Source organism: Geotrypetes seraphini, chromosome 11 (assembly GCF_902459505.1).
Source record: "Geotrypetes seraphini chromosome 11, aGeoSer1.1, whole genome shotgun sequence".
NCBI classification, from domain to species: Eukaryota; Metazoa; Chordata; class Amphibia; order Gymnophiona; family Dermophiidae; genus Geotrypetes; species Geotrypetes seraphini.
Window position 1 is genome coordinate 82,433,484 of NC_047094.1, and position 27,130 is coordinate 82,460,613.

General features: G+C 44.1%; 1 protein-coding gene across 7 annotated transcripts in view; it reads left to right on the forward strand.

Annotated features, from left to right (window-relative positions):
- Positions 1-27,130, forward strand: part of ARFRP1 (ADP ribosylation factor related protein 1) — a 223,426-nt gene that overhangs the window by 66,978 nt on the left and 129,318 nt on the right. For all 7 annotated transcript variants that reach the window (XM_033963073.1, XM_033963071.1, XM_033963076.1 and 4 more), the window contains exon 3: positions 13,987-14,074. In XM_033963073.1, coding sequence (XP_033818964.1) covers positions 13,987-14,074 — 88 coding nt within the window. The remainder of the gene's footprint in view (positions 1-13,986; positions 14,075-27,130) is intronic.

A 27,130-nucleotide genomic window follows, 5' to 3' on the forward strand; every position in this document is an offset into this window, starting at 1 on the left:
CGCATGATATACTCCTACTGGAGCATTGGTTCAGGACATGGCAACTAAGTTTCAATGCCAAAAAATGCAAGGTCATGCACCTCAGCAGCAAAAATCCATGCATGACTTACACCCTAAATGGTGAGACCCTAGCAAGGAATGTAGCAGAATGAGACTTGGGGGTGATCATTAGTGAAGACATGAAGACTGCCAATCAAGTGGAGAAAGCTTCAACCAAGGCTAGACAAATCATAGGTTGTATCTGTAGAAGTTTCGTCAGCCGTAAGCCCAAGGTCATAAAGCCATTGTACAGATCCATGGTGAGACCCCATCTGGAATACTGTGTACAGTTCTGGAGGCCACATTACCACAATGATGTGCTGAGAGTTGAGTCGGTTCAGCGAATGGCCACCCGGATGGTCTCAGGACTCAAGGATCTCCCGTATGAGGAACGGCTGGATAAGTTGCAGCTATTCTCACTCGAGGAACGCAGAGAGAGGGGAGACATGATCGAGATGTTCAAATATGTCACGGGCCGTATCGAGGTGGAAGAAGATATCTTTTTTCTTAAAGGTCCCACGGCTACAAGAGGGCATCCGTTAAAACTCAGGGGTGGGAAATTTCATGGTAATACCAGAAAATATTTCTTCACTGAAAGGGTGGTTGATCGCTGGAATAGTCTTCCACTACATGTAATTGAGGCCAGCAGCGTGCCAGATTTTAAGAAAAAGTGGGATTGGCATGTGGGATCTCTTCACGGAGGAAGTTAGAGGGTGGTTCATTAGTGTGGGCAGACTAGATGGGCCGTGGCCCTTTCCTGCCGTCAGTTTCTATATTTCACCTGCTCTCCTTCTCCCCTTAGCTGTTCCAAGTGAAGTTAAAGGCTGCTTACTTTTCCTCACTGGAGGTCCATCGTGAAGGAAAAAAAAACCAAAAATAAAACCCACAAGATTACATTGTATATTCCAAAGCAAATAACTTTTTATTCTAGTAATTAGTATTATAGCAGCATTTGTCAAATCAGAAATAAATCAGTTTGGGCATATACAATGGAGAGAGAAAAAAAAACCTCATACGAACAGTGCCAGCATTTTTTCTGTAAGTATGGCGCAGTCTCTCTAAAACTCTGCCACAGCATGGGGGTTTATACAGAAGGTGTCTGTGTCGTAGATACCCTGTCTGGGAATATGTATCACCCTATTGGAGAGACCAAATGCCTATCTAACCCTCTACTAGTCCACGCTTCCATTCTTCCCTGGGGAGTTCTGGACCGGCATAGCTTCTAGAACTTTCTTCTTGAAGTTTCCATTCTTCATACGGGTACATTAATATGAGTGCCTGAGCGCATTAGCCTGGCATCACTTTATCAGTTCTTATGTTCCTGGATGGAGTGTCTTGCTGACTTGCATTTTTCTTTCAGCAGTGTTAAATAGCTCATTGTCTTTCCAACATTGGTTGGTGTCCTTGAGAAACTTCACAGCAAGAAATCCACACACTCACATTAGCATCTCAGCATCTGAACTGAAACCAGTTTGCACAAGCCCGTGACTTCAGCAACTTCAGCAAAATGCAGGAATAGGTCTCACAACCTGTAAAAGTCTCCCATAGGCTCCTGTCATCTCACAAGCCCTGTAGTTTATGCTTGGGATAGCCCCGCTTGCTGCATCTGGAGCAGGGGAGGGGAGCTGATTCTCCAAGCTGTGGAGCCTGGCTTTCTCCATACTGCTTCTTAAGGGACTGTCTCAAAATAACAGGCTTCTCTTCAAAAGCAGTAATCCTTCTTGGCTCAGAAATAAACCTTTCCTGAGGTGTCCTTTGTGTGTGGCTAGGTAACCAGTCCCTGACTTGCTCAGCTTCACTGCCTAGGGAGTAGCCAGTTAACTCCCGACTGTGGCTACTGACCTAGTCAGCTCTTTTGGTAAGGGACCGTAAGTTCCTAATGCTGCCTGGGTTGGTCACACTACTCTCTCCTGTTGCACTAAACTCCTCACCATGACCTGACTGCCCCCCCCCCCCCGCAGCAGGAGAGATGCCCACTCTCTCCTGCACTAAAATACCCCCGTCTCCACCACCCCCTCCCCTTTACCTCAACAGATGAGCCAGAGGGACATAGACACCCTCATTCCAGCTGCTGCTGCTGCGTCATCTAAAATGGGAATTCCCCTCCCCGGTGCATCTTGGGATACACCGGGGAGGGGCCTGAGGTTTTGATTGGCCCAGGTTGTTTAAGGCCCTTCGCAGAGACCAATCAGAGCCTCAGGCCCCTGAGCCTGCTGCAGGAGTGTGTGGGCATCTCCAGCTTTTGTTGTGTGTTTGGGGGTTTTTTTGGGTGGGAGTTTTACGGCGTTGACTGTTTTTTCTGCGCTTGTGCCCATCGTTATCACCAGCGATGGGCACATGCAAATTTATCAAATCTTTAATGCTGTCCACCAACCTCATTTGCATATGCGGGTTTTTAGATTCGGAATCAAAATGGCCGTGTTAGTCGACTGTCATTTTTTTAATACGGGTTTTTGAGAATCCTGGCCTCAGTATCTCAGGTTCTTTAGCAAAAAGAAACACGGTTTAAACAGAAAGGCTCTTCTCCCTACTTGATTGAAGGCATCTGCCTTCTGCTTTCAGAGAACCAGCAAATATAAACACAGTTCTTACATTCAAAAAATCAGGTTCTTGGGGGCGGAGCCTAACTTCCACGGGGAGAGCACGCATGTGATAACGGCTCCTCCACACCGCGCCCGATTCTTTTATTAAAGTGCCTCTTTGGGGAAAAAAAAGTTTAAAACCGCCGCGATTACCAGCACTGCCTTCAACCGGGAACACAAATGTCGCCTCCGAAACCGGCAAAATCGGAGCCTACTGCACCCGTGCCCCTCGGGGGGAAGAGGCCCAAGCCTGATCCAAGCACGCCGAGCACGCCGGAGAAAATGGCGCTAAAGGGAGAGGAGGCTACACTTGACCTGCTCCTTAGAGAAACGCGATCAATCCGATCGATAGTGCAGGAACAGGTCGAAGAAACTAAACTACTCAGAGGGGAGATAGAAGCGCTGAATTCACAGTTTGTAGATGCGCGCCACCGCCTTGATGCTCTGGAAGAAAAAACGGCGAATTTACAGTCTACACAAGCACTGGTTCATACACATGCAAAAATGATTACCAACCTGCAAAGAGACATTGAGGACCTTTCTAATCGCAGCAGGAGATCTAATCTGAGGATTATTGGTCTACCAGAATCAACAGAGGGCTCTGATATGATTGTCTTCCTGTCTGATTTCCTGCCTAAAATATTAGGTCTAACCTTCTCTCCAGCACTGGAAATAGAACGTGCTCACCGCGTGCCCTCTCATCTCTCTGCACATGCTACTGCTCCTCGTCCCATAGTAGCCAAACTGCTTAGATTTCAACATACTTTGCAGATTCTCACAGCTGCAAAAGCCAAACCTCAGCTGCTTCACCAGGGCAAAAAGCTCTTCATTGTTCCTGATCTGGCTAAAACTACAGCATTAAAAAGAAAGGCTTTCTTATCTCATCACCAGGAGCTTAAAGACATAGGTGCCAAATATGGTCTGATGTACCCGGCTAGGATGAAAGTCACCTACAACAATCACACTACTTCATATACTGAGCCGGATGAACTAGCTGCCTTCCTTGATTCTTTGAAAATGCGCTGAAGAGGAAGGCTGCTGTTGGTTAATCTGTTTTTTTCCCCTTCATAGTTGCAAATGCATTTATCTGTTTCTTTGACTGGCACATCAATTTCATGTTTCTGATAATATATGGGTGGGAGGTTTGCTAGTTGTTTCATCTGTGTTATATCCCTGTGCCCACAGGAGCACCCTTGAATTGCTATACTGTACGCATGGCAATGGAGTCCATTTTGACTGCATTGCGTGCTAATACTTCTAGCCGTTTCTCTTTTTTCTCTTTTCTTTCTCTGTTTTTCCCTCCTCTACTTTCTGACAGGAGTGTCCTTTATTTCTTTAATTGTTATGCTGAATTTATGCCTCTACTGAGCATGGGTAGTTTCTTCTGTATTATAAGATTGCATTCTATGACCTATGACTGACCTACATGTTTTTTCTTTTAATGTGAATGGTCTGAACCACCCTATTAAAAGAAAAAAGATAACCAATTACGTTTCCAGTAAACACCCTGATGTTGTATTTCTACAGGAGACCCACCTCACACCTGCTGCCGCTCTGAAATTCCAAATTAAAGGTTACTCCACTCATATATTCTCACCTGCCACTCAGCGGAAAAAAAATGGGGTATCAATATTTCTTATTGATAAACTTTCTCCTATCATTCACTCCTCTAAAACTGATACAGAGGGCAGGTGGTGTTTAATTCATGCTGCGTTGCACTCGGTGGATCTTGTATTTCTTAATATTTATGCTCCAGTTCTAGATCATCCAGAATTTTTTCATGACCTTCAGATGGCGTTGATGGAACATGCATCCTGTCCCTTAATACTAGGGGGCGATTTTAATCAAGTTCAGGATGTTTATACTGATAGATCATCATCCTGCAAACCTTCAAAATCCAGGTCCTTCGCAGCCCTACAAGCCCTTAAAGACACTTTTTCGCTAGTGGACCCCTGGCGATTGCTTAATCCAAAGGGCAGGGAGTATTCTCACTTTTCACCGCCGCATAATACATACACAAGAATAGATTTCTTTCTTCTATCCTCCTCTCTAACTCATGACCTTACAAACACCATTATTCACCCGATCTCTCTCGCAGACCATACAGCCATTTCTCTGCACATACTTCTCTCGGCGCCCCGCAAAGATTCTCCCTCTTGGAGACTGAATAACACTTTACTTTTAGACACGGAAATAGCTGAAAAAATAAAATCAGTTACCACCGAATTCTTTGAACTTAACTCTAAAGATCCTGAGGTTTGTCCTGCCATTGTCTGGGAGGCGTACAAAGCCACCCTCAGAGGTGAATTAATTAAGATTTCATCCTGGAAAAAGAAAAATTCCATGCAAAAAGAGAAGGAATTGGAATCCTCTATTAAAACGCTAGAATTACAACATATGTCTGCTCACTTATATGATCCGTCCATGCATCAGCGTATCCAAAACCTTAAATACGAATATAATACCTTGATTTCTTATAACGCTAGGAGAGACATTTTTATTTCATCCTCGGGTCATTACATGGGTGACAATTTGATGGGTCGTCCACTGGCCAGATATCTTAAAACTAAATCTAAACGCTTGCATATTACAGCTGTTCAAGACTCATCGGGGCTGATGATTAAGACTAAGTCTCTGATTTCCTCTCAATTTGAACAATTTTATACTACTTTATATAAATCCGAACACTTAGTCTCTGACTCTGAGATAGATTCTTTTCTCGCTCCCTTAGATCACCCATCTTTATCAGATTCTGTAAAATTGGAACTAGACTCTCCTATTACTATACCTGAAATAGAAGCAGCAATTTTATCCTTGCCTAATGGCAAAGCACCAGGTCCAGATGGCTTCACTAATGAATTCTTCAAACAATTTTGAACTCTTCTGGCCCCTTATCTGCATACTTATTACGAATTTCTTCACTCTACACCAGAAAAACAATTTAATTTTACCGAGGCTACTATTGTAGTCATTCCCAAACCTGATAGAGATCCCACTTTGGTTAAAAATTTTCACCCCATTTCTCTTCTTAATCTAGATTATAAAATTATGGCTAAACTTCTTTCCCTGAGACTTAATAAAGCGATCCCTCTCTAATTCACAAAGATCAAGTAGGATTTATTAAACAGAGATATATCGGTGATAATTTACGTCTTTTTCACCATATTAATGCCCACGCTAAAACCCTTCCAGATCCTGTAATTGGCCTGGCTATTGATGCTGAAAAGGCCTTCGACCGTGTCGAATGGCCTTTTCTCTTTCGAATCCTGAAATGGTACAATTTTGGCCCCTCCTTTACGACATGGGTCGAAACCTTGTACCAACAACCCACAGCTCGCATTTTAATCAACAATTCTCTTTCTAACAAGTTTTCACTCCATAGAGGTACTCGTCAAGGATGCCCGCTTTCCCCCCTATTATTTAATTTAGCTCTGGAACCACTCCTTTCGGCCATTCGCCAATGTCCCTTAATTAAAGGCATTCCCACTTCCTCTCGTCACATTAAGTTAGCGGCCTATGCCGATGATGTCCTCCTCTTTATCCGAGACCCTATTAATTCCCTCCCTGCTCTTGTTGACATTGTTTCTCAATACTCCCTGCTCTCTGGATACTCAGTTAACTGGGAAAAATCAGAGATCTTCCCGATTAATGATCATATCTCTCCATCAGATCTCACTCAATTCCCCTTTCCTTGGTCGCGTGGGGCTGTGAAGTTCCTGGGTGTCTTAATACATAAAGATCCAATTCACGCCCAGGATCTTAACCTGACCAAAATTAAAAATTTAGTTTTGAACACGACATCCAGATGGTCTCCACTCTATCTGTCTTGGTGGGGCAGGATTGCTTCCATCAAAATGACCCTTGCCCCGCAGATAAATTACACTCTTTCGATGCTCCCATCCTTATGTAAGAAGACATTTTTTCAATGGCTAGATAAGAAAATTTCTGAATTTGTTTGGAATAAGAAAAAGCCTTGCATTGCTCTCACTAAATTAAAAGCCTCCAAAATACATGGCGGTTTAAACCTACCTGATTTTTATTTTTATTATGTTGCATCATTGGCCAAATACGGAGCATATTGGATCACTGACCTCTGTCCCCGAGATCCTCCAGCCTGGTTTGAAATGGAGAGCTTTATATGCACACCACTACATGTTTCCTGTCTGGCAACTATACCTGTTCCTAGAAACTTGAGGAGATACTCTCTGTTGAGCGCAACGCAGCATGCCCTTCATCTATTGGATGCAATCGCAGAAATTTCAATTAAAGACAGTCCATTCATGTCTATCTGGAATAATCCCAAACTCCAACACAATGGAAAGTCACTCTCATGGAAACGTTGGCAGCGGTCTGGGTTGTGGTTTCCTCATCAAATAACTACTCAATCCTCTAATGTTCCCTTTGACACACTCTGCTCCACTTACTCGCTACCACACTCTACATTTTCTCAATGGCTTATTCTCACTGGAACGTTATCTTCTTTGTCTTTACGATTTGACTTTGAATCATCCATCCACACTATACGCCACTGGTCTTCACTGGCTATACTGAAAGGCAAAGCAATCTCCCTATTTTACAGCATACTAAGAGACAACTCCTTTATTTTTTCCCCCAATTCTATGAAACACTGGGAATCCATGCTAATGACCCCTCTTTCGGATGTTGACTGGGATCTCTTTTGGTCTTCGACGAATCGTCCTCTCCTGTCCTCCAGAGTTTCACAGTCAATGTTCTTCGTCATGTGGAATGCAGTATGGACTCCTTTCAGGATGTGGAAAGCTAACCTCAAACAAGACTCTGTATGCTGGAACTGTATGAAAGAGACCGGAACCCTGGATCATATGCTTTTCCACTGTACTCCAGTTCGCTCCTTCTGGGCTCGCATCTGGGACACTATGAAACGTATCACTAACTGCTCGGATGAAATCTCCTTTGACACTATTATTCTTCGTTCTCAACACCCATGTTTTACTCTGTCGAACTGTCCTCCCAAACTCATTGATACTATGTTTGTGACTGCTATTATGCACATCTTAAAAAACTGGAAATCCTCTTCCTTATTGGACTATACTTTTTGGTGGAACTCTTTGAGCATGTACCATAAATATGAATCATATGCATATGAGAAGAAAAATATTGCTCGTCTTTCCATGAACATGGCACGATGTAATTCTCCCTGGAAATTCTTAGATTTTTATGTTCGTTCTGTTTCATAGACACTCCTGTCTCCTTCTTCTTCTTCTTGTCTTCTCTCTTCCATTCTTTTCTTTCCTTGTTCCTTCCTCTTTTCTATCTTGTTCTCTTACTGGCGGTCCAAGTACTTGGAACTCCTTAAAAAGTTTTGACATAACTATAGTTAATTGTAGTTGATGTTCTACTATATTAAGTGTTTTAGACTTTACTGTCCTGATGTTGAACATGTATTTTAACGTGTATTTGAACCTATACTTGGACTGTAACTTTTCACAAACATTAATAAAAAACATTGAACTAAAAAAAAAAAAAAAATCAGGTTCTTTTTCTCCCTTTAACGTGGAGGGGCATAATCAAAAGATACGTCTAAGTCCATTTTGGGCCTAAAACGCTAGTCGTCCAAAGTCGGCAGTGTCTAAAGTCTATTCTCGAAAAATACGTCCAAAATATCTTTTTTTTCGATAATCGTCTAACTGTACGTCTAGCCGTTTTGATCGCCCAGGCTATTAAGTCTATCTTTATACCCCATTCTCGTCCAAAAATTCATCCAAGTCAAAAACGCCTAGAAAAAGACCTTTTGGAGGTGGGAGGGGCCAGCAAAGTGATGGGCTGGACACATAGACATGGCAACAGAGTAGTGGGACACCATACAGGGCACTGCTGCAAACCTCACAAAAAGGGTGCCACATAAACATCTCACCATAACTCCCTTATAGGTCATGGTGAGCCCCCCAAAACCTACTATACCCACCTGCCTACAACCCCAATAGCTCTTATGGCTGCAGATGGCACCTATCGTGGCCACTGAGCCCTGAACTAGGCAAATAGTGCCCCAGGTGGACCACAGGTAAATTGCACTGGCATGCTGCTCAAACTGGATACAGTCTGCACAGGCCAAGTATCAGATAAACCAGTCAAGAGGAAACCAGGTAATTAGTTAAATTATATCCAGGATTCTTTATTCCACAAAACAAAATCAGAATGGCAAACAAACAAAAAACAAAACAAAACCTTGAGTCACGAATCCTGTACAGCAAATCAGGATTGCCAAAGTCCTGGTGCCTCAGTAAATGCAACACAGCTTTCTGCTACTAGGCCTCCCCTGGACCTCCCCTGGGCCTAGGCCTTATTCTGGCCCTAGAACTGGGCCTTTCTCCAAAAGATAGCAGAGTTCAAACATTACTGCCTTACTTTCACAAGACAAATGAAAAGTTCAGGAGGCCCTTAGCTCCACTCCTGAGCTGGGGCAGGAGAGCTGTCAAGTTTGTCTTCCAATATCATGCAATATTCAAATATTCCCACCCGAGGTCTTGACAAACTTCTCCCTCATTGAAACAGCTCTCAGTCCCTGTATGTTACTGCATCCGGACCCACAAGTAATGCAATTAAAAACAAAAAAACCAACCCAACACATTTCTTCAGTGGAACAAACTGTGAAAGCAACAGTCCTTTATAATATCCCAGCCACAAAGTCCTGCCTCCACCTGGGGCCTTGCATTGGGCCTCACTAGAGCTGTGTGCCCAGGTAGCAGAAAAAAACCCTCTTCCTTTCTAAACTGCAGGCTGCAACACAAGCCTTGATAATTGTCCAAGCAAAACTAAAAACCAGCTTTCAAAACAGTTCCATTCAAAACAGTGGCTTGCTGGAAGAACTTCACAAAAAAACAAAAAAAAGAAACAGTTGCTAACCTGGCAAGCTATACCAATTTCCATGGTTTCATGTTCTGGCACTAACTGCTCACAAACCTCCATTTGTTCCACTTGTGGTGTGGCCTCAGCTTCCTGGCAAGGAGCTACATTCTCCACTTCCATCGGCTCCAGGCTATCCACTTGCTCTGGTCTGGCTGCTGAGCCCAGGAGAGAGGACCTTTTCACTTCCTTGGCCTCTCTGATTCTGAAGGGAAAGCAGCTGGCTTTTCAGGGGGAAAGCCAGCCCTGCTCTCAGCCTGTGCTGTTCTGAGGCTCTCTTGGGCTCCCCCTGTGGATGTTGTGGTAACTGCAGGGTTTTCTTACGGGAGTATTCTGTCTAAAAACCTAATATTCACAGGCTTAGGAGCAAACCTAGCAGAGCTGGGCTGAGTTTCCATGTCCTCAGCTTCTGAATAATCAGATAGGACCTCATCCTCAGCGGATTCCTCCCTAGTGTACTCCTGGAACCTAGGCTGCTGGGCTCTGCGGGGCTTGGGAACAACTTTCCTAGCCCTGTCTCTGCCTCTCCTGGGGTTTCTAGCTGGGAACACGTCAGGCACAGAGTCTGACTGGTCACACTATATGGCAGTACAGTAGGGTTTGGAGGTTTTTTGGGGGTGCACATGTTCCAACATAAATGCAGTGGTTAGAGTGGCTTATGGGCCTGAGTCCTCCTCTCGATGGTTCACTAGCCCACTCCCCAGACTACTTAAGCCACCTTTGTGCAGCTCTACTAGGCTTTCTGGAGGCAGGTATGTACGTTTTTCTTACGATTTTTATAGTGTTGTGGGGGTCTGTACTTTTGTAATGTAATGTAATGTAATGTAATTTATTTCTTATATACCGCTACATCCGTTAGGTTCTAAGCGGTTTACAGAAAATATACATTAAGATTAGAAATAAGAAAGGTACTTGAAAAATTCCCTTACTGTCCCGAAGGCTCACAATCTAACTAAAGTACCTGGAGGGTAATAGAGAAGTGAAAAGTAGAGTTAGAGGAAAAATAAAAATAAAATAAACATTTTAACAAGACAGCATTGATCTAAATACTTTGGAAGGTAGAAGAGAGGAGAGAAAGGAATAGAAGCAGAAGGGGGAGCCGTTGAACAGTAGAATTCTGGAGAAATTTAAATGATAGAAATAGAACAAAACAAAGACAAAAGGCAAAACAATAGATAAGATTAAAGATAAATCATAAGCTGGAAAGAAAAATAAAATAAAACTTTGTCTTCAATCCACGGTTTCAGCGTCAGTGATGAAGTGGAGCAAGTAAGTTTAGGAGGAGCGATTGACGTTTCCAGAAAGGGCTTCTTCAGGGAAGAGACTTGGCAGACAGTCCCAGGATGCCTATGTCTCCTCCCCTGCGATGTTCTCCCATCCATGCATTCCCTCCCAGACACACTGCCCGTGCCCCAGCCGCTCCAAGGAGGCTGCCCCAGATGAGGCCCGCGGTGAATGCAGGATTCTCTCCTCTGCGGGAAAGCCGCCCGGAGCCGACAGTCGATCTTCTTAGCGGATTGCATGGGGGAAGAGTTCACACAGTGCTTATCTGGTCACTTTGGATACCTTTTTGCCACTTAGACCTGTTTTTATATGGCCTAAGTTACAACGTACAAATTCCATCCAGACAGCCTCGTTAAACTTTCAGTTGTTCTAGGCCAGCCCATATCCCGCCCAAATCCCGCCCTCACCATTCCTCCTAAAATGCCCCTTTTAGCTCTGGGCATACAGCAGCACTGAAAAGGCCTAAGCTGTTTTTAGGTATGTCTAAACCCCTTTTCGATTATCGGCACTTGGGCAACTTGTCTTTTATATCGTCCAAGTGCCGATTTAAGCTGGTTTTTAGACGTTTGGGTTTTTTTTATTATGAGCCCCTTAGGGTCTAACCTCCATACATTCCTGTGAAGTAATTGCTTCTATTGGCAGTTCAGAAATGTCCATGGCCTCCTCCATAACAGAGCTTTCAGCAGCTGGTAACAGGCTTGGCAGTTCCTCAACCATTTCAACGTCTTTGCTGTTGTGTGGCTGAAGGGAATGGCTCCTCCTGCCTGTTCTACTTCCTGCTCCCCTAGCTTTGATTCATGACTCTATTCTTAAGAGTGTCAAAGCTCCACCCTCTCTCCTAGGGAGGGGGGATGGGCTGGGATTTAGCTCACCTGGGAGTTGAGCTTGACTTCTTCTGGGTTGCCTTCTGTACATACCTGGGGTCATTTTGACCCCAGCCTGACAAATTAATTTAGTTGCTTACTTATAAATTGTAATTTTGATTTCAAATTCCAGGTACCTTTTCGATAGTAACAGACAATGCGTTTCCTGTCATCTGTGATAAATACAGCTTTTGAGTTTTTTTGTTTTAACCTAGTTTAACATGAGTATACTGATTATGTACACCTGGGGCAAATCGACCCCACAGGTTTATGAAGGCAACATTGTCAGCAGTGGAGTACATCACTGGAAAAGTAATGTATCTCCAAATCTCCAAAGTATGAGATGAATTAATTGAAAACGTGTGAAAATATTTTGTTAGGTTTTGCTGTAAAAGAAACACTGCTAATAGCAGCCTTTTTTTTTTTTTTTTTTTTTACAACATTTGTACAGTGAGTGTGCTGAATAAGAGAAGAAACATCTTTGAAACATTACCGGAACATCACCGGTTGTGCTGTAGGCCTAAATATACATTTTATAAACATAAATGTTTCACTTCAGTTCCATGACAGTGAGAATTTGATAATTTCAGTGCTTATAAATGATGGGGTCAAAATGACCCCAGGTGTGTAAAGTTGTCGATAATTTAACGTAGTTTCCAAAACAACAGGGACAATGTAACAAACAGAGTCAGAAAAAATGTAGGATAACAAAATGGAGACTGACTCAATCCATAAGGCCAACATATGAGAGGGACTGTCAGAACTGTCACGAAGCTCAGAGACTTGTAACCCTGAAGAGGGAGAGATTATCCCCTCTTAAGTGAAGAGTTTTACATCCAATCATAGCTAGATATGCAGTAAAGACAAGTCCAACTCAGAAAGGCAATTATTTGTAGCTACTTTCAATACTTGTTTTCAACTTCAAAAATTAATACAAAAAGTGATTGCATTCAGGTTGTACAGAAAGTGTGAAGATGTACTTAACTTGTAAGCAAAAATATATACTCTCAGGTTATGATAATTTAACGTATGCATGGAAGGATTAAAGGGACTTGCTTCTAATTCTCTGGACAAACCCTAACAGGTTTTCTAGTATATTTAAACAGGTTTGGCACATTCTGCTGGGTAGGCACAAAAAGAAGAACCCCTTGTCTTGGGGAAAAATTAACACAAACAAGAGAAAGACAAGGTGGATGTCCAATTAACCAAATGGGGTCTTTATTGAATTGTAAAAGAGTCCCAACAAGGATCCCTGTTTGTTGAGTACCGTTCGCACATATACTGTGGAGCCAAAGCATTCAGTACAGACCACCCAGCTTTGGCTCCACAGCATATGTGCGGACGTACTCAACAAATAAGTGTTCCCTGAAGAAGGTGCTATTTAGCAGCACCGAAACAGGGATCCTTGTTGGGACTCTTTTAACGTTTGTACAATTCAATAAAGACCCAATTTGGTTGACTGGACATCCACCTTGTCTTTCTCCTGTTTGTGTTACATTCTGCTGGGTGACATTATGCTTGTGCTTTTCACATTCTGACTCAGGGTCTGAGGGGTAGTCGCCCCAATCCAAATCTTTACAGCTGACTTGGTCAGCTCTTCTGACCAGGGACCTTGTTTTATTCTCACTAACCCCTGAGACAAAACCAGGGCTGGCTATGGGTTTGTCACAGCACTTAACATGCACTTACCACATGTTAAACAGGCTTACTACAGGATGTGTGCTGCTGTCCTGCGGTAAATTTCCCTATCTGTGCATGTATACCGAGTGCTAAAATAATTTCTTCTAATTTTCTCTAAGGGGGCATATTCAAGGAGGGTGGAGAGTGGGCATGACAGCCTATATATTAACTCCCCCCTTTTATAAAACCGCACAAGAGGTTTATAGCGCCGGCCAGCACACTGAATGCTCTGAGTTGCTCCAATGCTCATAGTAACTCTATGACCGTTGGAGCAGCGCAGAGTATTCAGCGCACCAGCTGGCACTAAAAACCTCTTGGTGCGGTTTTGTAAAAGGGGGTGGGGGGAGAATAAGTATTGAAGAGTTCACACATTAATTTTTGTTTAATGGCCGCACATTAATGGTGAGATTAGCACATGGTGGTTAATTGGGAAAATGAAAATATCAGCAATTTTCTGGCCTTGGCACAAGTGGCCTTGGCGCACAAGAAAAGACATAAGTAAACGGCACGCTAAGGCCATTTTTGCTGTGGCTTTAGTAAAAGGACCCATGGATTCTATTTCTATTTGGGGGAAAAAATACAGAGAAGAGAAATAGTTAATCCTGCCAGATAAGCAAGTTATCTCTTTACTCCTGCATTCCCTCTTCTCTTTTTAGACCTTCTTGGAACAGACAAAAATTCACTTCAACCGTAACTACAAAGGGATGAGCCTGTCCAAAATCACCAGCACAGTCGGTCTGAACAGTAAGTGCATTTGAGTGAAGTAAGGGTTGGCAACTTTAGATACAAACTAGGCCAACAACCTTCTAGGAAGAACTTATGGGGATGCTAGTGTAAACCACATTTTAGAACTGCAGTGTAATATTGATCATTACTAGGCACATACCAGTGCAATAAAGTAAACTGTTTATGAATAGAAATTTTAATTGAGTATAGTAAAAGAAAAACTGATGTGTGTGTGTGGTACAGCTCAGAAGAGTGGCAGGGGTGCTCTCACAAACTTGTGATAGTGGCAGAAAGCAGTGGAGAAGATGGTGAAGAAAGAAAAATGCAAACAGTATATGTCTGCATACAAAGAGGTTGGAAGTACAGTTCTTTTAAGCATCCCTTGAAGATTGACTTGCAAAGTATGGTGTTCTGTCCCTGAGAATTATGAACTGAGATACTGAGTGCTTCAATAGACGCCTAATCATTTGGGCCTGATTTTGGGGTCCTTGTTAGTTCCTTTGTGGCTCTGGATGCTGATATCCAGCTCTGCTTACCTGGTGGTGGTGAGGTTGAAGAATTGAATCAGAAGAGTTTCTAATTTATTTCTTAAATATGTTATTTTTAGTAGATGGCAGTTTTGGAGTTACTCCCTACCTCTTAATGGGACCCTTTCACAAAATTGCAGTAAGCATTAGCATGAACTTAAGGCAGGTTAAAAAGGCGTAACGTGGGAAAATGTGCACTAAAAAATTAAATTTTATTTTTGTGAAAGAGGGCATGTCTGAGGGTGTGGATTAGGCATAAAAGCCTGAATCAGTATGTGGGACAGTGCTGCACATTAAGGGGCCGATTCTGTAAAGGACGTCTAAAAGTTAGGCGTCACTTAGATGTCCAGGAGCATAATGCTGAACGCAATTCTATAACGCATTGATACAATATAGATAATCGCGCTCAGAAGTGCTGAGCGAATCTAAGTATGTCTATATTAGACGTCCTTTATAGAATCGCCTTTTAGGCATTGCATAGACATCCTAATAACATCTATAACGTTATCATGTGTTTCTTATGTTATTAGCTGTATGTGTGATGATTTTGGATTGCTATGTTTTAGTGTATGTAATTTTATGCTTTTATGTATGTTATTCTGGAAAACGCTGAGATTTTTGGCAGTATAGAAATTTTTAAAATAAAATAAAATTCAAATTGTTTGCACTCTCTAAAATTAAAAAGGGATAGATTCCGTACAAACATAAGGAAGTTCTTCTTCACCCAAAGAGTGGTGGAAAACTGGAACGCTCTTCCGGAGGCTGTTATAGGGGAAAACACCCTCCAGGGATTCAAGACAAAGTTAGACAAGTTCATGCTGAACCGGAATGTACTCAGGTAAGGCTAGTCTCAGTTAAGGCACTGGTCTTTGACCTAAGGGCCGCCGCGGGAGCAGACTGCTGGGCATGATGGACCACTGGTCTGACCCAGCAGCGGCAATTCTTATGTTCTTATTTATCTTTTAACAATTTATATACCACTTATATCCTATGTGGTATTTACAGTTGGCTCCTTTTATCATATTTATTTTCTGTTATGGTTGCCCAGGGTCACAAGGAGCAGTGGGGGATTTGAACTAACAACCTCAAGGTGCTAAGGCTATAGCTCTAACCACTGCGACACACACTCAGCCATTAAACCACATGTCAGTTCCAAAGTTTCAAGTTTTTATTTGTATTTAATAAACCGCTTATTTAGTTTGCTAAGCGATGTACAATATAATAAAAGGTTACAAATAAGTATCAGGTGCTGACGTACAAAATGACAGTGACATTGTGGTTAAACTAACGTGAATCATGAGGGAAAAATAGGGAAAAGTTACAATGCTTGATAAAGTAAGAAAGAAAAACAATAAAGGAATGAACAAAAGGGAGGGGAAATTTAGTGCCAAATCTGCTCCATATGTTAAAAGAAAAAAGAAAAAAAAATTATGGAATTGTAAGTAAAAGATCGAATGCATCATTAAAAAGATATGTTTTTAAGGATTTTTTAAATACTGACAAGTCTTTTAGATCTCTAATGTATTGAGGTAGAAGGTTCCATAATTGGGGGGTCATAACTGAAAACGTCGTGCCTTCTGATGCCTATGATTTTCAAAGAGGGAATGGAAAGAAGATTATGCGAAGTTGAACAGAGAGATCGTGGGGAAGTATATGGTATTAACATCCTGGTCACAAATTGAGGCTCATTATAACATAAAGTTTTAAAAACTAAGAATAGTATTTTGTAGGTGATGCGGTGGCTAACCGGGAACCAATGGGATTTAATCAATAGGGGGGAAACATGATCATATTTCTTCGCATTGTGAATCAATTTAACAGCGGTATTTTGGATTAGTTGAAGCCTTCTTTTTTTCTTTTAGTGAAACATTGAGAAGGAGAGAGTTACAATAGTCAATTTTGGATATTACCAAGGAATATATTAAAATGTTAATGGATTTGGGCTCTTGATTCACAAGCAGTCAATTCTCTAGGATAAATATCAGATATGTACCTTCAACATTTGTCCAGTTCCTCTGTTTTCTAAAACAAACTCTTTTAGCTTCTGTGTTCCTCAATCAAAGCACATGAAAAAAATATATATATTGCATACTAAGGGCTCCTTTTACAAAGGCGCATTAGCGGTTTAATGCGCATAATAGCATGCGCTAACCCGCCGGATGCGCTAGCCGCTATCACCTCCTCTTGAGCAGGCAGTAGTTTTTGGCCAGCGCAGGGGCTAGCGCGTGATGAAAAGTCATGCGCATTAACCCTGCTAGCGTGCCTTTGTAAAAGGAGCCCTAAATCTTCTATTTTTGGTGTGAAGAGGACTCCTTTGCAAAACCAGGAATACTTTTGGGCGTTAGTTGGGCACGAGCTAGGTGGATGCAACTTAGGTGTGCCGGAGGCATCCGCATATAGTTGAATGGAGCTTCTATTTTGGGGGCTATAAATGACTCCAGTTTGATGTTAAGGTCAAAAGATATTTAATAATGCATTACTCAAGCAAAGCACATGAAATACAGTATATATAGCATGTTTAACTTCATTCTCAAAAGGCTAAGAAAATAAGAAGAGAATCCCTATTCACAATGACTGTGGTTCAGAGCAAGTGGACATGTCTGATGCAGTCTTTCAGTTATCACAAAATCCGCTAATATAAATCAAGAAAGGTGGGTAGCACTGCAAACAAATTGCCACATCCCTACAAACGAGGGATACAACGTTATTTGAATATATATAAATATATAAATGTGAGGCCTCAGTACAATAGTAAAAGCTATGGTGCGCTGATTACCAGTGCTCCTGGCTTAACATATTGGAGTGGGACTCTCTCTCAAGCCACGCTGTGCCCCATCATAGGTCCCATATGTGCACAAATAATAATAATGATGCTAATAATATCAATAAAGTGCTCAGTGCAAAAGATAATTTAAGTTAATAAGCATAAGGATGCAGTGCTATCAACATTTCAAGATTAACGCTCAAGGCCAGCATGATGTATGAACTTATCTGCGGTAGGTTTTTTGTTTTTTTTAATTCAATTTTTCTATACCGTTATCCCAGGGGAGTTCAGAACGGTTTACATGAATTTATTCAGGTACTCAAGCATTTTTCCCTGTCTGTCCCGGCGGGCTCACAATCTACCTAATGTACCTGGGGCAATGGGGGGATTAAGTGACTTGCCCAGAATCACAAGGAATAGCGTGGGTTTGAACCCACAACCCCAGGGTGCTGAGGCTGTAGCTTTAACCACTGTGCCACACACTCCCCTTAAATATGAATATATAAATGTTGCCTGGTGAATACATGTCCATCATTCTCAAAAGGTTTTTTCAATTTCCAAACGAGGCATAACAGAGTCACCAAGTAGTTAGCTCAACTGGTCCAGTTTCAGGTAAATACCCTTCTTCAGGAGCTATAAGGAACAAAATCTTTGAAAGAATTCAGCAAGACGCAAGTGTGTAAGAAGTACCTTTTATCACTGAGCTACAGGAGCTTTTATTTAGGTAGGGGTTCCAATTATTTTTTATCCCAGGACAAGCAGGCAGGTATTCTCACATATGGGTGACGTCACCGACGGAGCCTGGATGCGGAATCCTCACAAGCAGACTTGCTTGAAGAAACTCGAAGTTTCGAGTCGCCCACACAGCGCTTGCGCGAGTGCCTTCCCACCCAGCACAGGGCGCGTCTCCTCAGTTTTCCGTGGAGTCGAGGAGTCCGTCTTTGACTCTCTGCGTTTAACTTCGTTCCTTTGTGCCTTCTCTCAACCGTGGTTTGTGTTTTTTTTCCTCACGAATCGCTGTTTTTAGTTTATTTCTTTTATTTTAGTTTAAAAAAAAAATAAATTTCTACTTCTGTTCGTTTTCTGGGACAGGCCCAAGGGATTTAATTTTGCGGCAGCTATTTTTCCTTCTATGTCCCGGCCTGCTACGGGCTTAAAGAGGTGTAGCAAGTGTCAGCGTGCGATCTCTCTTACGGACTCTCACGGACACTGCCTCAAATGCCTTGTGCCGAAACATCATCCTAGGTTGTGCCTACCTTGCCAAACACTTCAGCCTTGCGCTTTTAAGCGTCGTTGCATTTTGGTGGACAAGCTCTTCAAGATGGAGTTTTCTACGGATCCCTTGACTTCGAAGGTGTCTTTGGCCTCGACTCCCAACGAGGCTCCTTCTGCACCTACTGCTTCTACCTCGAGCCTCATCAGACCTTCGTCGTTTGCAGCGGCTCTTGCTTCGACGTCATGTGCTGTATCTTCCCCTGTTTCCTCAGGTCAGATAGCTCAGCAGTCGGTTCCGCCGGTGGTGATTAAAGGGTCTAAGACTCCCAGATCGAAGCACGCTCACACTACCTCGAAGGAACCTCCAGCCAAAGCAGGTGGTCCGGTTTCAGACGCGGATCCATCCTTGCCGGCTTCTTTCAAGACCATGTTAGAGAAGCAGTTTATTCAGTTCCTTACTAACATGGGACCCAAATTGCTTCCTCTTATCCAGCCTGGGCATTCAGCAGACTCCCGCAAGGTCGAGCCGCTTCCTTTGCCCCAGTCTGAACTTACACACTCTTTGCAGGGAGCAGAGTCTCTGCAAGTGTCTGGTCTGGCATCCAAGCAAGTAAAGCAAGAAGCAGATTCTTTGCGAGTGCCTCGACGAGAATTCTCACACTCTATACAAGGAGTAGTCTTTGAGAGTGCATCGAGCCTCTGGAGCTTTCATACATCGGCTTCAGCTGCCCAAGTATCCGAGGCAAAGTCTCCTCGATGCTCGAGATCTGGTTCCAGACACAGTTCTCACCGACATTCGAGGCCTTTGTCGAGGCATCCTTCCAGGCATAGTTCTTCGTCTCACGACAGACCATCTTCCTCGAAGCCTCGATCTACTACAACCTCGACCAGACCATTGACTCCTCGTTTGAGGTCTCCAATGCCGGATCTCGAGGATGTCCCGGTCTCGATTGCCTCGTCCAAGTCACCAGGTTCTTTTGATGCCTTTTTCCCTGCCGAAGCTTCATCTTCGACACAGGCTGCCTCGACGTCCTCGAGTCCTTCTCGAGGCAAAGCATTGGCAGATCAGCTATCTTTATCGTCTTTCCTCTGACAGATGGCTGTACACTTGGATATTCAATTGGATATTGGCTCCAAATTTTCTAAGGAGTATCACAAAGTCATGCATCTTCCTCAATGTCCGGCAGAGTCTCTTAAGCTTCCACTTCATAAGCTTTTGAATCAGACTTTTGGTCGTTGCATGGAAACATCTTTTTCCATACTGGCTGTTCCAGGCAAATTGGACTCTAGGTATAAGACTGTGCATCGCAAAGGGTTTGACAACTCTCAGTTATCTCATCAATCCCTGCTCGTCGAGTCCTCCTTGAAAAAGTCCCATCCTTCCAAGGTTTACGCCACCGTCCCTCCTGGAAGGGAAGGGAAAACTATGGACAAATTTGGACGTTGCATCTACTAGAATGCTATGATGTCCTCTAAAGTCCTCAATTATAAGTTTCAATTCATCACTTACTTTGAATTCCTTATTTCTCTTCTACCAAAGTTTTTGAATTATTTGGATACCCAAATGCATTTTGAGTTTCAGGAAGTCATTGCTTCTTTATCTCAATTACGTCTGCATCTCCTCCAATCTTATGATGCCTTCGAGTTATCTGCCCGAGCAGCTGCTTGCTCTGTAGCTATGCGTTGTCTTGCCTGGTTTTGTACCATTGACATGGACTCTAATCTTCAAGACTGCTTGGCTAACATTCCTTGTGAGGGCAACGACATCTTTGATGAATCCATCGAGGCAGCCACCAAGAAATTATCTGACCATGAAAAATCATTTGCTTCTATAGTCAGAACTAAGCCAAAGCCAGCTCCTGCTAAGCCTGCACGCCCTGCTCTTATCTATCAAAGGCGTTTTGCTCCAAAGCCGGCTCCTTATACTTGCCCTCCTCTGAAACAACAGCAACCTCAGAAGCAACAGAAACCCCAACCTTCTGCTGCACCTAAAGCTTCTCAGCCTTTTTTACTGTTTACAACAGAGAATAATCTCCACCGTTCTGTCTCTGTCTCCTTTTCCCCCTATAGTAGGTCGTCTCCATCATTTTTACAACCGATGGACAATAATTACATCCGACCTCTCGGTGCTTACCATCATCAGGGAAGGATACTCTCTTCATTTCACTCAGGTTCCACCAGACCTTCCTCCAAGAGAGTATCCTTCCAATCCATCCCATACCGCCCTTCTTCAGGAAGCTCAAGCTCTGCTTCGTCTCCATGCCATCGAACCACTTCCCTTGGAACAGCAGAACAGGGGCTTTTACTCCCGTTACTTCCTTGGTCCGAAGAAGATGGGCGATCTGCAGCCCATTCTGCATCTCAAGGCTCTCAACAAATTTCTAGTCAAAGAAAAGTTTCAAATGTTGTCCCTGGCATCTCTTTATCCCCTTCTCGAGCAGAACGACTGGTTATTCTCTCTGGATCTCAAGGAGGCCTACACTCATATCCCCATTCATCCGGCCTCCCGTCAATACCTCAGATTTCGGGTGGGGACTCTGCATTATCAATACAGAGTACTACCCTTCGGCCTGGCCTCGTCTCCCAGTGTGTTCACCAAGTGCCTGGTAATGGTAGCGTCAGCTCTCCGAAACCATGGTCTTCAGGTATTTCCCTACCTCGACGACTGGCTCATCAAAGATTCCACATCTCAAGGGGTTATTGTAGCGACCCAACGGACTACCTGGTTCCTACAAAGTTTGGGATTCGAAATCAACTTTCCCAAATCTCAACTTCAGCCCTCACAGAATCTACAATTCATTGGAGCTGTTCTGAACATTGTCCAACAACAACGTCTGGAAGCTCTTCTTCAACTCTGTCATACAGTGTCTTCCCGCTCTTCCATCTCAGCGAGACACATGATGGTACTTCTGGGTCACATGGCCTCCACAGTACACGTGACTCCTTTTGCCAGACTTCACCTCAGAATTCCTCAGTGGACCCTGGCATCTCAATTGACGCAAGTTTGCGATCCTCCTTCTCGACACATTTCAGTCACTCCTTCCTTCAAGAAGTCTCTCCGTTGGTGGATGCTCTCTTCCAATCTTTCCAGAGGCTTGCTTTTTCAAATGCCCCCCTCATCAGAAGGTCCTCACGACAGACTCTTCAACCTACGCTTGGGGTGCTCATCTCGATGGTCTCTGTACTCAAGGCCACTGGACCAGTACGGATCGTCAATGTCACATAAATCTGTTGGAACTCAGAGCAATTTTCTAGGCTCTCAACACTTTTCAACATTTTCTTCGTGACCAGGTAGTCCTCATTCGGACAGACAACCAAGTCGCCATGTATTATGTCAACAAACAAGGAGAGACGGGATCTGCCTCCCTTTGTCAAGAAACTCTGAAGGTTTGGGACTGGGCAATCCGCCACAACACCTTCCTCAAAGCTGTCTACATTCAAGGGGCGAAGAATTGCTTGGCGGACAACTTGAGTCGTCTTCTGCAACCTCACGAATGGACTCTCCATTCCTCGCCTCTTCATCACATTTTTTCACAGTGGGGAACCCCTCAGATAGACCTCTTTGTGGCTCCCCACAACTTCAAACTGCCTCAGTTCTGCTCCAGGATATACTCTCCTCACCGCCTCGAGGCAGATGCTTTTCTTCTGGAATGGATGAATCTCTTCCTCTACGCATTCCCTTCATTTCTTCTCATTCTCAAGACTCTGGTCAAGTTGAAGAACGATCATGCCAGCATGATTCTAATCGCTCCTCGATGGCCAAGACAACCTTGGTACTCCCTTCTACTTCAACTCAAGTTTCAAGTTTATTAGAATTTTATATACCACCTATCAAGGTTATCTAAGCGGTTTTTACAATCAGGTACTCAAGCCAGGGAGCCATACCTTCTACCAGTTTTTCCTTCTCTGCTTACACAGAGTCAAGGATCTCTGCTTCATCCCAACCTGCAGTCTTTACACCTGACAGCTTAGTACCTCTCATCGTAACTCCTCTTCAGTTTTCTCAATCTGTAAGAGATGTTTTAGAAGCTTCTAGGAAGCCTACCACTAGACAATGCTATCACTAAAAGTGGACTAGATTTTCTACGTGGTGTTTTTCTCATCATAAGGAGCCTCAACATTCCTCCTTATCTTCTGTTTTGGACTACCTTTTGCACTTATCCAATTCTGGCCTCAAGTCTACATCTATCCGAGTCCATCTCAGTGCAATTGTGGCTGCCCATCAGCCTATTGAAGGGAAACCCCTCTCTGCTCATCCGGTGGTTTCCAAATTTATGAAAGGACTCTTCATTGTTAAACCTCCTCTCAAACCGCCTCCTGTTGTTTAGGACCTCAATGTTGTCCTTACTCAACTGATGAAGCCTCCATTTGAACCTATTGATAAGGCTCATCTGAAGTATCTCACTTGGAAAGTGGTGTTTCTCATAGCCCTCATTTCTGCTCGAAAAGTCAGTGAACTGCAAGTTTTAGTTACTGACCCACCATTCACTGTGTTCCATCATGACAAGGTGGTTCTTCGTACTCATCCTAAATTCCTACCAATCCATCATAGTTCCAGTGTTTTTTCCAAAGCCTCATTCTCATCTTGGAGAATCAGCTCTTCATACTCTCGACTGTAAACATGCTTTGGCCTTCTACTTGGAACGCACCAAACCATACAGAACTGCTGCTCAACTTTTTGTTTCCTTCGATCCAAATAAGTTGGGCCATCCTATTTCTAAGTGTACCATCTCCAACAGGATGGCGACTTGTATCTTTCTGCTATGCCCAGGCTGGATTACCCCTTCACAATAAAGTCACAGCCCATAAAGTCAGAGCAATGGCAGCTTCAGTAGCTTTCCTCAGATCTACACCTATTAAGGAAATTTGTAGAGCTGCTACTTGGTCCTCGGTTCATATCTTCACTTCTCACCATTGTCTGGATACTTTCTCCAGACAGGATGGACAGTTTGGCCAAACAGTATTACAAAATTTATTCTCCTACACTCGCACCATCCTATTCTGGTTAGCTTGGAGGTCACCCATATGTGAGAATACCTGCCTGCTTGTCCTGGGATAAAGCATAGTTACTTACCGTAACAGGTGTTATCCAGGGACAGTAAGCAGCTATTCTTACAACCCACCCAACTCCCCTGATTGGCTTCTCTGCTAGCTACCTGAACTGAGGAGACACGCCTTGTGCTGGGCGGGAAGGCACTCGCGCATGCGTGGTGCGGGCGACTCCAAACTTCGAGTTTCTTCAAGCAAGTCTGCTTGTGAGGCGTCCACATCCGGGCTCCATCAGTGACGTCACCCATATGTAAGAATAGCTGCCTGCTGTCCCTGGATAACACCTGTTACAGTAAGTAACTGTGCTTTAGTGACATTCTGCCATCTAGATGCATATTGATGATGTCACAATGATGTCAAGATTGTGCATCAGACATGTCCACTTGCTCTGAACTACAGCCATTGTGTTACCTTGAATTTTTCTTTGCTTTTAAAAATTGTAGTTCTCCCCCCCTTCTTTCCTTATGTTTCTTGTAAGTTAGTATTAACATTAGTATTGTTTTGTGGGCTCTAGAGAGCACTACAAGGAATTTGGCTGTTTTCTGCACTTGGAAATACGTATACCGTATTTTTCGCTCCATAAGACGCACCTGACCATAAGATGCACCCTAGATTTAGAGGAGGAAAACAAGAAAAAACCCATTCTGAACCAAATTCTCCCTTCCAGGCTCTGTACCCTGTCCCCCTCTTGTGGTCTAGTGGTAGGCCGGGATAGGGCACAGGGCAGGCGGGGACAGGGCACAGGGCAGTGCCTAGTGGCTGGCAGGCAGGTAGGGGTAGGGAGGCAGGGAACTCTTTCGGTTTCCTGCTCAGCTTTGGAAAATGCACCTCTCTAATACCTTTACATTTTTATTTCCTCTTTTTTAAATTTTTTTAAAGCAATTCACATGTCCAGCACAAGGCCTCTTGCCTCAGCTGTACATTTGTTGTAAATTTAAATTAGTGGTTAATTTACTGCAATTCCAGCAGGAGGGCCCTCTTCCCCAGTATCTTTCTGCAGGGTACCTTTTTGCAGGGCTGGGAAGCCGCCTGATTAATTTAATTCTGGCAGGAGGGCCCCTTCCCCGGTACCTTTCTACAGGACCCTCCCCCCAGTACCTTGATGCAATCCTGGCAGTCCAGCATTGCATCGGCAGCCTCCCCTGCTGGACAGCCGCCCAAGTTCCCATCTGCCACGGCAGTGAAAAGCAGGTATGAGCTCCGAGCACGCCTGTCTGGTCTCGTGCTGCTGCCCAAATGGTGTCAGCTTGGTCCAGGACTGCATCGGCAGGTTCCCCCATCTGCGCCGGAAGTGAAAGGCAGGCATAAGCCCTGAGCACGCCTGCCTGGTCCTGCATCACCACTCAAATGGTGCTGTCAGCTCCTGCGAGTCTCGCGAGGGCCAATTTGGACAGCGGCGCAGGACTAGGCAGGCGCGCTTGGGGCTCACGCCTGCCTTTCATTTCCGCGGCAGATGGGAGAGCCTGCCGATGCAGCGCTGGGCCAAGCTGACACCATTCGGGCGGCAGCATGGGACTAGGCAGGCACACTTGGGGCTCCCACCTGCCTGGCAGATGGGGACTCGGGCGGCCGTCCAGCAGGGGAGCCTGCTGATGCAGCGCTGGACCGCCAGGATTACATCAAGGTACCGGGGGTGGGGGCGCGTGGTATTCGCTGAATAAGATGCACCCTTGTTTCCACCCCCTTTTTGGGGGTGGAAGAAGTACATCTTATGGAGTGAAAAATACGGTAACTATTTCCAATAACTGTACAAATATGGCTACAAGTAAAACAAACAAGAGAAAGAGCATAGAACTGGTCTCCCCACAGAAATCGGCATCAAGTAAACTTGACTGCGAAACTGAGGCCTTACACGTGATAATGGCGGAGCTCTGTTCCCCACGTGAATTGTTGCAGACTACCAAAGAAAACACAGATGAAATGTTGTTGGATCTTACCTCAGTAGTATAATGGGTACACCCTTGGTCAAAATGATTGATAGCTGTCAGAGATAAGGATCGACCAATTAGCGTTCACTTCCAGGTTAAGCCCCGCCCACTCTCCGCTCATACCACGCCCACTCTGCCAAACCCTGCCCACTTTACCCAAACCTCGCCCATGCCCCACCCACTCCACACCCACTTTTCCCTTAGCCCCGCCCAGGCCCCACCCACGCCACACCTACTTTTCCAATAGCCCTGCCCACACAACGCCCCCTCCCACCCATGCCCTGCCCACTCTTCACCCATAACCCGTCCCCTCCCATCGGAATGAGTGGTGGTGGCCCTGCCCATGCCCCACCCCATAGGAATGAATGTTGGTGGCCCCACCCATGGACCCACCCCCATGCCACTGGAAATGCACTTTCTGATGACATCACTGGAAATGGGGGGGGCGTGTTTGACCCCGGAAATATGCTTTCTGATGACATCACCGTAAATGGGAGTGCCCTGCCCTACCGGAAATGTACATTCTGATGACGTAGGTGGAAATAGGGTAAATGAAGAGCCGGAAATGCGCTTTTCTGATGAGAGGGAAATGCATTTTCTGATGATGTTACCGGAAACAGACTTAGTCAAAACCCCCAGAAATGATGTGGCCAGGAAAAGAAGTGTCTTTATTTTAACATTTTAGTTAAAAGACAGGTTTTAAGAGCTCATGGATAAAGCAATGCACAGGCAGATCACAAAACAAAAGACATTTACAGTTGTTTTTGTTTTTTTCCTGTTTTTAAAACAGATGCCAGGTTTTAAGAGCAGTGTAGAAACAGCTTAGAAAAGGCTGCATTTTTTTTTTCTTTCCTAGTTTTTAACACACTTTCAGTAGGATTTCTGAGTTAATGGTTATTGGGCAGCACCCCTGGTTGTCATGGTAACAGCTGATAAGCCCCTTGATAAAGCCCCTGATAAAGCCAAGGGGGAGAGGGGGAGGTGTGTTTAAACATGTCTGAACATGTCCCAGCCCCCTGGTGTTGTCTTTAACAATCAGAAAAAAAAACCCCAACTGTCACCTAAGTCTGTTAAAAGGCAGAGTTTTAAGACCTATTTTTTATTTAGAGCTAAGTTAACAGAGCTGAATGGAACATGAAAGAATCTTTATTGAAGCAAATTTATTATGATCCATATGCAGCAGGAAGCTATGGAGGCATTAACCCTCTACTTCAAGCAGCTAAAAAGAGCGATATTACAGTCCGGAGAAAAGACGTAGTGGACTGGGTCACCGGTCAAAACGCATACAATTTACACAGACCGGCTAGAATCCGTTTTAAAAGAAATAAAACAATAGTGTCAGAAGTTGACAGCCAGGACTTCCGGTGACGTCACGAACCAAGATGGAGGGTTAGAGACGTTGCTCTGACTCTCCACTCTGTAGAGCTTACCTTTCCCGTTGAGGGAGTCGAAATTTGAGAGTGAGCGAGTCGCGGGGAGAGCGTGCAGCCCAGCGCGATTGCGAGATGCCGTCAAAAAAAAGAATTGAGACCGGTAGAGCGTCGGAGCGCAGAGGAGAGCAGGGAGGCCTCCGACACGTGAGAGGGACCTC